The sequence below is a fragment of the Pieris brassicae genome, chromosome 13 (assembly GCF_905147105.1).
Source record: "Pieris brassicae chromosome 13, ilPieBrab1.1, whole genome shotgun sequence".
Classification (NCBI taxonomy): Eukaryota; Metazoa; Arthropoda; class Insecta; order Lepidoptera; family Pieridae; genus Pieris; species Pieris brassicae.
This window is the reverse complement of record NC_059677.1, coordinates 5,244,149-5,257,270: the sequence shown is the minus strand read 5'-3', so window position 1 is coordinate 5,257,270 and position 13,122 is coordinate 5,244,149. Positions and strand designations below refer to the sequence as shown.

Genomic DNA, 13,122 nt, shown 5'->3' with positions numbered 1-13,122 from the left:
ACACATGACTTTTACCCACCTTTAAAAAAATATCAGTCTCAGTATCGTATCTGATAATATTTTAGGTACATAATGTTTAAAAATTTCATAAAAACTTAATTATACATAGTGTATAATTAATGCGATCAGCATCTGCTTGCCTAATAGAAAAATAATATTATGTAAGTAAATTATTGTGTTTTGAAATTGTTTAATAGCTGCAATTGTTTGAAACAACAGCCACAGTTAAGTGTAACTGTATTCATGTGTGTAACCATTAGGTAATTACCAAATATGATAAACACATTGAATCAAAGCAAAAAGATAATCTTTGAAGATAAAACCGGTTTGATACTCGATAGTGTTTGAAGCACGACGTGTCGCAATGCTAATATTTTTATTTTTTACGTTCATTTGTGTCTGCCAATGTGTAGATTATCGTGTTGTTGACACGTCAGAAGGTCCTGTGAAAGGATACAAGGATGGCGGAGTGTATGGCTTTTATAATATACCCTACGCGAAAGCTCCGACAGGGAGAGATCGATTCAAGGTAACTTATTAATAAGTTCACCAGTTCACGCTGGATTCCTTTTATACTCAAGTGCCGCACTGCAGGCTTTGGATGATTTCTGATTCAGACAACAAAGAACCTCTTTGCTTCCGCGGCTTGCTGCTTGCTTGTATCTTTGCCGTGCAGTGTGATTTAACGTCGCCCTAATATGTACCTCCCAAAAATACTATCGTTACAGTTTAAATTAATTAATAAATATATTTTAAGGACTTATATAACATATTTACACATTGAATTATAAGTTTTTAAATAACAGAAAGATTTTTAACATCTCAATTGCAAGCGTACTTTAATTTTGCGCCATCTATGCTTAGTGTTGGGTAACTTCATATATGTCGTTCCACACGAGCGTTTTTTCAGTTCGTTTTGTGCCGCGCTTCACCTATATGTGGAACCAGCTGCCAACAGGAGTATTTTCCAACCAATTCCACTTAGGATCCTTCAAGAAAAGCGCGTACAAATTCTTAATAGACGGGCATCTTGTGAGTCCTCTGGAAATAGATCTATGGGCTTAACATCAGGTGAGCCCCCCCCCCTGTTGTTCAGTTGTTTTCTGGTCTACTGAGAGTAACAGATGACGGGCACTGGAGTTAACTTAAGCAGTTACTGACATAAGTTGATGATACTTCGACCATACCCGACGAAAATCAAGGGTTAGATCTTCCGGATCTCTTACAACAAATTGGGGTAAAAACGAAGCTTCAATCGAGGTCCCTCATTCCTTACTTCGCTCATTGCAGTGAACTTTCGTCCTCTAGGCAATTCACGAGTCTCGCACTTCCGTTAGTCGCGGATAAAAGCCTAAACGAGATTTGCTACGTCTGATTGACTACATATTAAATGTATTCTTTGCTACATCTCACTCTAAGGGCCAACTCCAGAGTCGAGCTTAGCTCTAAGTAATTGAAATGGCATCAAACTTGGCGTTAAAGTGCTCGTGTATAGACAATCTACTATTAAGAAAAACAATTTTTGAACGGATTGATGCTATGTATAATTATACTACAAATGCCAAAAAGTGTTTTTCTTAATGTGTAAAAGCTATGTTAACAAAAGACAATACAATCTAGTATTACCTTAAGGTATCTACACATTGTTATAGAAAATACCATTGTTTACAGCCGTGAATAGAATGTGTCATAGGTACTGTTAGGTTTACGTGTTAACGAGATATATAATTTAGTAAATTACTTTATAATAATGTAAATAACAAGGTAAAAAGTATATACTTACTGACATGAAATAATGATAATACTGCAGTTACTATCGTTATATCAAACAGTAATAATATATATTAATCTAGACTTTAACTTACATTGTAAATAATAGTTATATAAGACGCATTACAAATAAGTTAAGTGCATACTAGCGGACAGACGTTGTCCTATCTTAACTATGAGTATTGATTTCAAATTGGTATAATTAACTAACAATGCTTTATGATAAACAACATTCTATGTTTGTTTTTCTGGCGAGTATAAAATAGTTTTGTTCATATACCGACATGGGAACAGGCGACATATATAACTGGCGATTTGAAAAACATAGATTTTCAAGATTAATGCCACGAACAATTAAGACCTGCAATTATTTTATATGTATTTTATCAATATAATAACTCTGATTGAAGGATTTGTTTTAAACGATATAAATTTTTCTGACATCCTCTTTGACGATGTTTGCAGAACGCATTCTGTCAATGATATGTCAAACGCCATAAGGTTACATCAAAAAGTTTTAATGAAATTTAAAAATAAAAGCTATCAAAAGTCATTATTACTTAATATGGAGGTTAAGTATTTTCTTAGCTTTTTCTTTCATAAAAACCTTCCCCTGACAATAACAAACACAACAAAAAGGAACTAGCGAAATCGTTCCAGCCGTTCACGTGTTATGCCGTGACCAAGGGAAATGGGGATTCATTTATATATATAGAAGACAGCTATTTTTTCCTTTTTGACGATTTTTTTTTTGTATTGCGTGTAAATAGTTAAAAATAAATAAATGTTCGTTATAGTAATTTGTCTAATTAGACTAAAGAGCAAAAGCTTTTTACAATTATTTCACGGTTTAAACATAATTACGGACGACACAGCACAGCGCACATTTCGATGGCACATTTTGACTGTGTCTAGAACGTAATAATATATAAACACTCATTTTGCGGATATATTATGACGTTGCAGGATGTTTTATTATTCTTTTTTGTTTTTAAACTGTCGCATTAACTTTTATGATTATTTCGTAGCATTACCCTCTAAACTAAAACTATCTATATGAATGTTGAAATTTATTGCAGACAAGTAAAATTTAGTAAACGATTACTAACGTTGTCCATTAAATAATAAAGACATCTTCGTGTTTTTTTTTAAATAAAATGTGTTGCAAAAGTTATGAAAAGAACAGTTATAGTACATCGCCTGAGGAAGTGAAAAATTAAGACATTAAAACTGTCCTAATAGTGCTTTACGACTTTGTTCCCCGCGGCAAGCGATATGATATATAGTCCCTATATAAAGTTGAAAATATGACCCATTTTTTTTATTTTCATTGCCCTATTCTATAATAACTGTCAATTATTTATTTATTTTAAAAGGCACACAAATGAAACACATTCAAACACTTACAGAAAACACACGACATATAACAACACGAAACATGCATGTGCATCAATAACAAGTGTGCACAACATTTAATGGGATATCATTACGATGACATAGAGAAAATAAATATAATAAATTATAAATGGTTTATTAACAGTTCCATTATTATTTGCTTTTCAGCCAGCATTACCCGCATCTCAAAGAACTTATCTCCTAGATGCTGTTGATAAAGGCATTGTGTGCCCTCAACCGAAGGATATTTGGATGCTTTTTAATCGCAGTTTACTTATGACTGAAGACTGCCTTATTGCCAATATATTTGCACCGGATACAACTAAAACAAATTTACCAGTCATGGTTAGTGTTCATGGTGGTGGGTTTGTAATAGGCGACGGCAATCTGCTAACATACAAGAACTTAATCAAAGGCAGAGAGCTAATTGTAGTCACATTCAACTACCGACTTGGGGCTCATGGATTTCTTTGTCTCGGAACGGATGACGTACCCGGAAATTCCGGCATGAAGGACCAAGTCGCTCTCCTACGTTGGGTTAAAGCAAACATAGCTAACTTCGGTGGAAACCCTGATGATATCACAATTACTGGCGGCAGTGCTGGAGCAGCGTCAGTTCATTTACTGATGCTATCGCCAATGTCACAAGGATTATTCAATAAGGTCGTACCAGAAAGTGGTGCGGCCGTCGCACCGTGGGCCGTTCAGAAAGATCCAATCTGGGTATCTCAAGAATATGCAAAAATGTTAAATTTTTCCAATTATCAGGACTTAAATGCGCTTGAAGAATTCTATAAAACGGTGTCTTATGAAATTTTAGCGTCTAAAGGAATGGAGCTCATGAATCAGACGCACTCATCAATAAGCCTTGGCCCATGTCTGGAGAAGGGTTCTGGTGATATGTTCCTAACTGAGAGTCCGGTAAATATACTGAAGAGTGGAAATTATAGTAGAGTGCCAATGCTGTTTGGATTTGCGAAGATGGAAGGTTTGTTGAGAAAAGATGTTTTTGACGATTGGTCGGTGAGAATGAATGAGAAATTTTCTGATTTTATACCTCTAGACCTGGATTTAGATGACGAAACTATTCAGAAGGTGAAAAAGTTCTATTTTGGTACTTCACCAATTGACAAAACTAAAATCGTAGATTATATTAACTTCTTCACGGATATTGTCATCGCTTACCCAATGCTAAGATCTTTAAAGATGCATGTTGATGCAGGTCATGACAACATATATTTATATGAATTTTCATTTGTACATGACGATGTACCATATGTTCCTTACACACACATACGAGGAGCTGATCATTGTGCTCAATCGCTGCATGTGGGAGATGGCAACTTGACGCTTAGAGATGATGGCGTATTCCCGAAGGAATGTAGAGAAATGAAAAGAATAACTCGGGAACTTTGGTACAACTTTATAACAATGGGGTAAGTTTGTGTTACAAAAGTAGTTATCCACCATTGCTGATATGGATAAGGTGGCATGGATTGGCGACAGGCCAAATGAATTTGTATAAAAAATAAAATTCAGTGGCACTAAAACAATTTTAGATCTGGGGCTCAGATTTCTATATCTGTTTCATGATCATTTGTTAATAAGGTGATCAGTCTCCTTTGCCTGACACACGTTGTCGACTCTTTGGGTGTAAGACACACTGGTTTCCTCACGATGTTTTCCTTCACCGTTCGAGGACGGACAAATAGACTGAAAGTTCATTGGTGCACAGCCAGGGATCGAACCTACTACCTAAGGGATGAGTGTTGCACGCTGTAGCCAGTAGGCTCTCATAGTCTTCTTCTATATAACACACTAATTTGCTGCTTTCAGGAAACCAGTTCCAGAAGGTTCAGAATTTCCATCGTGGCCTCCAGTGGGCAAGGATCTTTCACCCCATATGGTGATTGATGATCCACTCTATTTAAGCGGTGTATTACTTCAAGAACGAATGGTCTTTTGGGACGAGATATATGAAAAGCACTATCGCCATCCTTCAGCTTCGAAGATTAAATTGTCAACACGTACTGAATTATAAATAGACAATCCCAAACACGCTATTTATGTTTTCATAAGCCTCACTAACTATATTCTAAAATAACTCATATAATAAATAATATTTTAAAAAAACCAATGGCGCTACCACCTTATAGGTTTGGGCCTCTAATTTATTTAGCCGTTCGATCCTATTTTAATAGAAAGAAAGTCCTTTGGTACACAGCCGGGGATCGAACCTACGACCTCAGAGAGAGAGAGAACCAACCAAATTTGATTTATAAGATACATACAATTTCGATATTAAGCTTTAAGCGAGGTTAAAGTAAGGTTTTTTTTTATAAAATAGGGGGCAAACGGGCAGGAGGCTCACCTGATGTTAAGTGATACCGCCGCCCATGGACACTCTCAATGCCAGAGGGCTCGCGAGTGCGTTGCCGGCCTTTAAACACTAAAGATGCTGAAAAAGATACCTAACACTTCCTAAAACAGTTAATAATGTTATTTTTCATAGTTGCAGCTAACTATATTAATATTATTATTAATTATTATTAATAATCAATCGTTAATTTGTGAAGAAACTGATACATTGATTGATTGATTTCTTCAAATCAGCAATAATCATACAGATGTCATATTAGCTAACATTATGTCATAAAATAACAGTTATATTATTTATAATTGTTGTCAAAACTTATGTTCTAAATACTAATGCATAAAAGCTTTGCCTTTAAAAATTAAATCACCATCCCCTTGAAAGCATTACACGGCAGTGATATGTAACTTCTGCTGGGTTGGTCGATTTCAGGAACTTCATGTTTTAAGTTGTTACTAATAAATTGTCTTTATTATGAATTATATTGTTTTTTAATATATTTCTATGATATGTATATAATTTCATGATTAACTTAATACGATATACGTTTACTATTTGCTTTGCCATATTAGGCGTGCGCAAGATAGTAATTGTATGTATATACTAGTTTATGTACTGAAGAATAGCATAACAGATAATACATATCTTTATAATCTGTGCACGGCATAGATAATAAATCTTTAATGTCATATTGCGTTATTTAAACATGTGACACAAACAGAGCACATTTGTTATTCGTTTTTAATTTGATATAAATATTTTTTTTCCTATGACTTGGTACAAATGGACTATATGGTACAAAAATTCAATTTAAAAGTCGGGATCGCTATTCAGAGTTACATAGTCCAACACCGGTGTCCAGGAACTTGTTTGCTAATTGCTTCTGTCTCCATTGACAAACCCTCTAAGCATTGGAAATTTCTAGTCCAGTCTATGATTTATTGATTTTCTCCCTGGATCCATTCCTCCACGCAAATTAATAATTACGATATAATACATATCTGATCACAACAGTCTTGCGTGTAACGTCGTAATGAGGTGTTGTGTGTTTATATTTTTGGCATGCATTTGCACATACTATGCGGATTCACGGGTTATAGAAACTGCTCAGGGTCCAGTCAAGGGTTACACAGAAAATGGGCTGTATGCCTTCTACAGTATACCGTATGCGAAAGCGCCTACTGGTAGGAATCGATTTAAGGTGAGCTTATAGCTAACTATTTATTTATTTAAGATATCTTACAGCAACACATATACGTATTATAAAAGAAAACAGATAATATACATGGACAAAATAGATTACATTGTTTAACTAAAATATTTCCTCATACCTAAACTTTATTCAAGTTAGCTAAAACCCTATACATTGGCGATTTACGCAGATTATTCGTGCCTATAATAATTACAGGCGCTAACTTAAGCAAATACAAGTCAACATTTATTGTTCATATTATGACCGTTAGTAAACAATAGCGCTTCTATACTTACATTAACTGCCAGTTCTCAAATCAAGGCCGTAGAGACAAGAAGAGCGGGCAATATTCAAATCGCAAAGTTTTTGAAGTAAAACCTTTTTTATCGGCGTTGGAAAAAAATACCGGTTACGCGCCATCTTTTTCTTGTCCCTACTACTAATAACAAAAATATACAATAGCAATAACAATGATAGTAATAATTCTATTACAATTAACGAATTTCTGTAATAATCTTAGTAGTAATAAGGTAAAATGAAATAGTTGTATTATTTGTATTCTGAATGTCTATGATAATAAAAGCCTTTTGTTAAACTTTATCTAATTTAAACAATTTCTATCAAGTTGATTATAGTAGATCATTTTTCGACAAATAAGGTCATAAAGAAGTTTCCCTTCTTACGTGTGTACACTAGTACATGCACACATTTTTTTACAATATGTTTATGAATATCATAATCTCCTAATCACATTTTGATTTTAATTATTGTAATAAAATAAAAGATACTTGATAGATATCGTCTAGATATCGTTACGTTACGTAAGTAATGACGAAGCACTTATTTAATAGATAATGACAAACTTTATACAAACGAAACCTGACTAAATATAAAACAAAGTAATAAATTTTTCGCATCACAGCGTAAATATAATTAAACAGAAAGAGACGAAAGTCTTACTTATTTTTATTTAGGTAACCTACAGCTTTTATAATAATTACAAAACCAGTGTATGTACTAATTAATACTAATATTTAATTTCTCAGCATTACATTTTATTTCTTGTTATAATATCCTACCTTCCTTCAGTACCGTCCATCCGAACCCCTTCACGGATAAACGCCTCCTCCAGGTTTTTCCAAAAGCCATGGTCGTGGCATTCTTTCTCCATTCGCGTCCTGCGATCGCTTCTATAGGTTCTATCCACCTTTTTAGGGCACGTTTTTTCTTGTCCTTCTGCAAAGATATGCAAAGATAAGAGAAAAGAACCAAGGGAATCTTTTCTCTTATCTTTGCATCTTGCTATACACCCTATGCTATATTTTCAGCCATTCTCAAGTATTAATCTGTTTACAGGCACCGTTACCAGCCTCAAATCGATCTTTCCTTTTAGAAGCCATAAATAAAGGAATAGTATGCCCTCAATCAACACACCTGTTATCTATTCCCAACCAAACAGTAACAATAACAGAAGACTGTCTTATAGCAAATATATTTGTGCCGGATACCAAGAAGACTAATTTACCAGTGATTGTCTATGTACACGGTGGAGCCTTTATCGTTGGACATGGGAATTTCCTAACCTACAAACAGTTTGTTAAAACGAATGATATAATAGTGGTCACTTTCAACTACCGTCTAGGCGCCCATGGATTCCTATGTATGGGAACAGATGATATCCCCGGTAACGCTGGGATGAAAGACCAAGTAGCTTTACTACGCTGGGTCAAAGAAAATATAGCAAATTTCGGAGGAGATTCCGATGATGTAACAATCGCTGGCTATAGTGCTGGATCTATGGCTGTTGATTTACTGATGTTGTCGGATATGGCCAAGGGATTGTTCAACAAAGTGATACCTGAAAGTGGAGCAAATACAGCCGCATGGGGCGTACAAACAGATCCGATTAAGAATGCAAAAGAATACGGAAAAATACTCAATTTCACAATGGATGATGTAAATTCCCTTGAAGAATTTTACAAAACTGTTTCATACGAAATTCTGACGTCAAAGCAATTCGATCTCATCTCTCGTCCAGATTCAACTTTCTTATTCTCCCCGTGTGTTGAACGTAATACAGAGGGAGAGGAATTCCTTACCGATAGTCCAGTAAACATCTTGAAGAGTGGAAGATACAATAAAGTGCCAATGTTGTATGGATTTGCTAATATGGAGGGTTTGATGAGGTCGACACTATTTGAAGAATGGAAGAATAAGATGAACGATAACTTTTCCGAGTTTCTGCCTCCAGACCTTCAATTTAATAGCGAAGAGGAAAAGGAGATCGTTGCGAATGAAATAAAAGAATTTTACTTCGGTGGTAAGGTCACTGACGAAAATACTCTTAGTTATGTGGACTTCTTCTCTGATGTCCTCTTTACATACTCAACTTTGAGATCTATTAGGCTGCACTTGGACGCTGGTCATGATAAAATATATCTGTATGAATATGTTTTCGTTTACGACGATTTGCCAGTCGTCCTACATACTAATGTACGAGGTGCCACGCATTGTTCTCAATCCGTTGATGTAGGTGATGGCAATTTCGCTCATGTTGATGTTAAACCTTTTCCACCAGAGGCGAGGGAAATGAAGAAAATCGTCCGCGAACTTTGGAACAACTTTGTAAAAACTGGGTATGTTTTTGTATACTTTAACAACAATTTCAAGCCTAAAAGCCAGGTATATATGATAAGTTGCAGAGTCGACGCTTAACTCTAAATATTGACTCCCGAATTTAGAATCAAATAGTACTATGTCATGATAATAATCTTAAAATTAAATAAAAAGAATGTGACCGAAATATAGAGGAATCAGTCATCCACGTAGTACTGGAAAACGAGGCTGTGGCTAAACAACGTGCAGAAATCCTCGGTACAGTGCGGTCGCTCCGTGATGCCTGCGAAGTCCCAAGGAGGCTTCTGTGCTTTTGGAAGAATTTAGGCTCGCTTAGTTAGCTAGGACTTTACGCACCATAGATCCGTTGTGCGTAAAGTGTGACAGTCTAAGTGCGGAAACTAAAATTAACACCGGAACAATCCCAAAACAGTTACACGAAGATTTCAGATTGTTAGACTCGAAATTCATTTGTTTCTTGCAAAAAATAGTAATATTAAATACTGCCACAAATTTCTACGAGATAGTAATATAAAAAAAATTGTTGTCTTGCCTTAGGCCCGTGTACAGTTTTCAAGGATCATGAATCGACATGTTCAGGCATGTCCATGATCCGATCGTAAAGTAAGCAGTAACCAAAAATAATAATAATAATTAAGCCTTTTTATATCTACATCCTACTGTAATACAATATAGAATATATACAATTTTATTATGTAAGATGCGGTACAAGGACTCCTCCAGCATTTTCCACCCTATTGTATGCCATTTAACAATTCTCCGCCGCTCTTTTTAATTGCCAAGTTTTTTTTGGATTGCACAACGTTTGTAACGAGCTGCAACCATTACACCACGTTCCACATGACATCTTAAGTAAATAAAACACTTTTCTGTTTGTCACTTTTATTCTAAGAATACTTCTTTCTATCGCACGCTGACATGAACTTTGTCATACGGGAGTATTTTTCTCATTTAATCTAGACTATAAATCCTACCTGATGAAATAGTGCTATCAATGTTAAGATTATATATTTTTACAGGCAACCAGTACCCAAAGGTTCAAACTTCCCATCATGGCCGCCAGTTGGCAATGACTGGTCTCCACACATGGAGCTTAATAACCCTCTTCAGCTAAAAGGATCGCTTCTAAAGGAACGAGCATTATTTTGGGATGAAATCTACGAACAGCACTATCGCCACCCGTCACCACCACAAAATATTGTAAAAAGATTTGAACTTTAAATGAATATATAAATTTATTATGTTTTTATTTACTTTCGCTACGTCTTGGGGTAAATACAGAGAGAGTCTTCTGTGGCATATAGAAGCGTGTGTCATAGTTAAGACTCAAGAGTCGTTATTGTAAGACGGTGGAAGGTCTAAGCCGAGGGCTGCGGTTGATCCAAGTTTAGACCGTATTGAATTCTATTGTTTTTGGCATTCTTACAGAGGATACTAGTTGACTAGTCTGTGTTTGAAATATACTACTGTTTTCAAATTGGCCTAAATCTCTATATACCAGTGCATAAACTCAAAAAAAACTGTTTGAAGTTCATAATAATTTGACTTTATGCCAGTTTCAACTAAAAGGTAAGGAAATTACACACGATAAAAAATAAACAAAGACATCAAAAGAAAGCCAAGATATAAGCACTAAAGACTTAAGAGAGCAGACTTACTCTTTTTACATTGGTTATGGAATATATTGACGGATTGCGATAAGATACTTAATTGTACACAGTTTACAAAGCATACTTATACGTTTTGTACTTATACGTTTGTATATAATGGGAACGCGCGCGAATTAAGCAAATCGAATTGATTTTAAGATCACATAAAACACACAACACGAACAAATTTATAGTTTATTGTCTTTGGTAGAATAGTTCGTCTTACATGTGTATTGTATAGGCAATATTTTTTAATTTAAAAAAATTGTAATTATTATATAAACTTTTTAGACCAGATTTTTATATCGTGATTATTTATTTTTCTTAATATCACATCCAAATCCATTCGTCAAACCTCGCATTTGCCAGACTTATAATAAATAAAGTTTAACTCGCGTAATGGGTTAAACTATCTGTGAATAAATGATATGACGTATAAATAACAATTACAGTCGACTCTCGATGATTGGAAACTCAAGGGATCAGAGATAATATCAAATTACCAAGAGTTCAAAATAACGTGCTTTTAAATAACCACGAGGGTGGGTGTGGGAAATAATGATTACTCAAAAAAATTTATCATTAATTCTATATTTATCTATAATTGAATACAATTATTCACACATTTTTTGTTTCAAAGAGAAATCCGTAATCTTCTTTTCAGTGAGCGACTTCAGTCAGTTGTAAATAACATTGAACAGGTACACAAGGCCGGACTTCATTGGCGCATGTTGGCGAGCAAGGTACTAATCCTTTAGTTTTAAATTATAGAGGGACAAATTTACGTTAATACTAACTAACGGAACACTCACAGAGAACATACGACATAGACAAACATGTAGGTGATTAGTACGTGTCGTAATGAAACAGTGATGTGTCCTGACAAGGACAGTTGTAAACGTTATCGTCATGAAACAATAATTTGTTCTGAAAAGAACAGTTAATTGCGTTATCGTTAGACCACGATATCGAACTGTTCTGAGAAGAACACGTTCGTACCCTTCGACGGATGCATGCGCATTTCGCATGGATGAACGAATACATGCGCATAAATGACAAGAGTGTATACAAAGAGAAGAGAAATTTATAAAAATAAACGACAATAAACAAGATTTAGATGTACATTTTCATGCATATTTTTATATTTAAATCTTTGCAATTGTTATTATTGGTGACGGATCAACAACTCTTAAATTCAAACTCAAAATAACTTTATTCATATTGGTAACGAAGTACACTTATGAACGTTAACAGAAAAGATGTTAAATTAATTCTAAATTTACATTTACTACCAGTTCGCAAGTCAAGGGCGTAGAGCCGGCGAGAAGAACTGGCAAGGAACTCTCTGCCAATCTTTTTAATAGTCAAGTATTAAGTCATACAAATTGTTTGAACTGGAGCAAATCATTCCCAAGGATTAGGATCATTTAAGTAATTGTCAGATTTATATAAAGTTTTACTGATTAATTTACGTTTAACCAGAGTTTTAAATTTTTTCAGTGATTATGCTCTGCTTCTTGTAAAAATGCTTTGTTGTAAAAACGAATACAATTTCCATATAAGGAGTCGTTTATCTTCTGGAACCTAGTTGGTCGTACGCTCATATTAGTTCTGTTTCGAGTATTATATGTGTTGAATTTAATTAATGAAGTCGACTGTCTATTAGCAAAGACAATAGACAAATCATTGCTGTAGAAATTCTGCAACTGTACTTGTACACATTTTGATGGATGTCACAAGCTGTAAGAAATATTTACCAAATAATTCGAAATGTTTAGAAGACCGCCGCAAAATATCGCTTTACTTTGACATCAGCTTACGTAACTGCTTCGTAAGAATATTTTATCAAAATATGTAAATTTCTTTGCCAATTTATTTAGGACGAAATTTAGTATGAAAAGAGCCTTTAGAATACTTAGAGCGACCCCTAACAGTCTAGCTTATGCGGTCTAAAACTTTCGTCTATAAAAGATTTTTACCGAGTAAGCGGGACCTAAAGGGTGTAAATGCGATTAAGTAATGCTTCGGTGTCCACACAATGGCATAGTGTGCACTCATGTGAGAAGAGATAGGTAGTGAATCGTGCCTTGCCGCATGAACGCAAC

At 34.8% G+C, this 13,122-nt stretch overlaps 2 protein-coding genes across 2 annotated transcripts; both read left to right on the top strand.

Moving 5' to 3' along the window:
- Nucleotides 1–331: 331 nt before the first annotated feature.
- LOC123717888 (cholinesterase 1-like) lies at nucleotides 332–5,226 on the top strand. Its single transcript, XM_045674139.1, has 3 exons — nucleotides 332–529; nucleotides 3,334–4,601; nucleotides 5,002–5,226. The coding sequence occupies exons 1-3, from the start codon at nucleotides 365–367 to the stop codon at nucleotides 5,204–5,206; spliced, it is 1,638 nt and encodes a 545-aa protein (XP_045530095.1). The 5' UTR covers nucleotides 332–364; the 3' UTR covers nucleotides 5,207–5,226.
- A 1,225-nt stretch (nucleotides 5,227–6,451) lies between these two features.
- On the top strand, nucleotides 6,452–10,606 carry LOC123717840 (para-nitrobenzyl esterase-like). Its single transcript, XM_045674080.1, has 3 exons — nucleotides 6,452–6,740; nucleotides 8,088–9,367; nucleotides 10,388–10,606. The coding sequence occupies exons 1-3, from the start codon at nucleotides 6,573–6,575 to the stop codon at nucleotides 10,587–10,589; spliced, it is 1,650 nt and encodes a 549-aa protein (XP_045530036.1). The 5' UTR covers nucleotides 6,452–6,572; the 3' UTR covers nucleotides 10,590–10,606.
- Nucleotides 10,607–13,122: the final 2,516 nt, after the last annotated feature.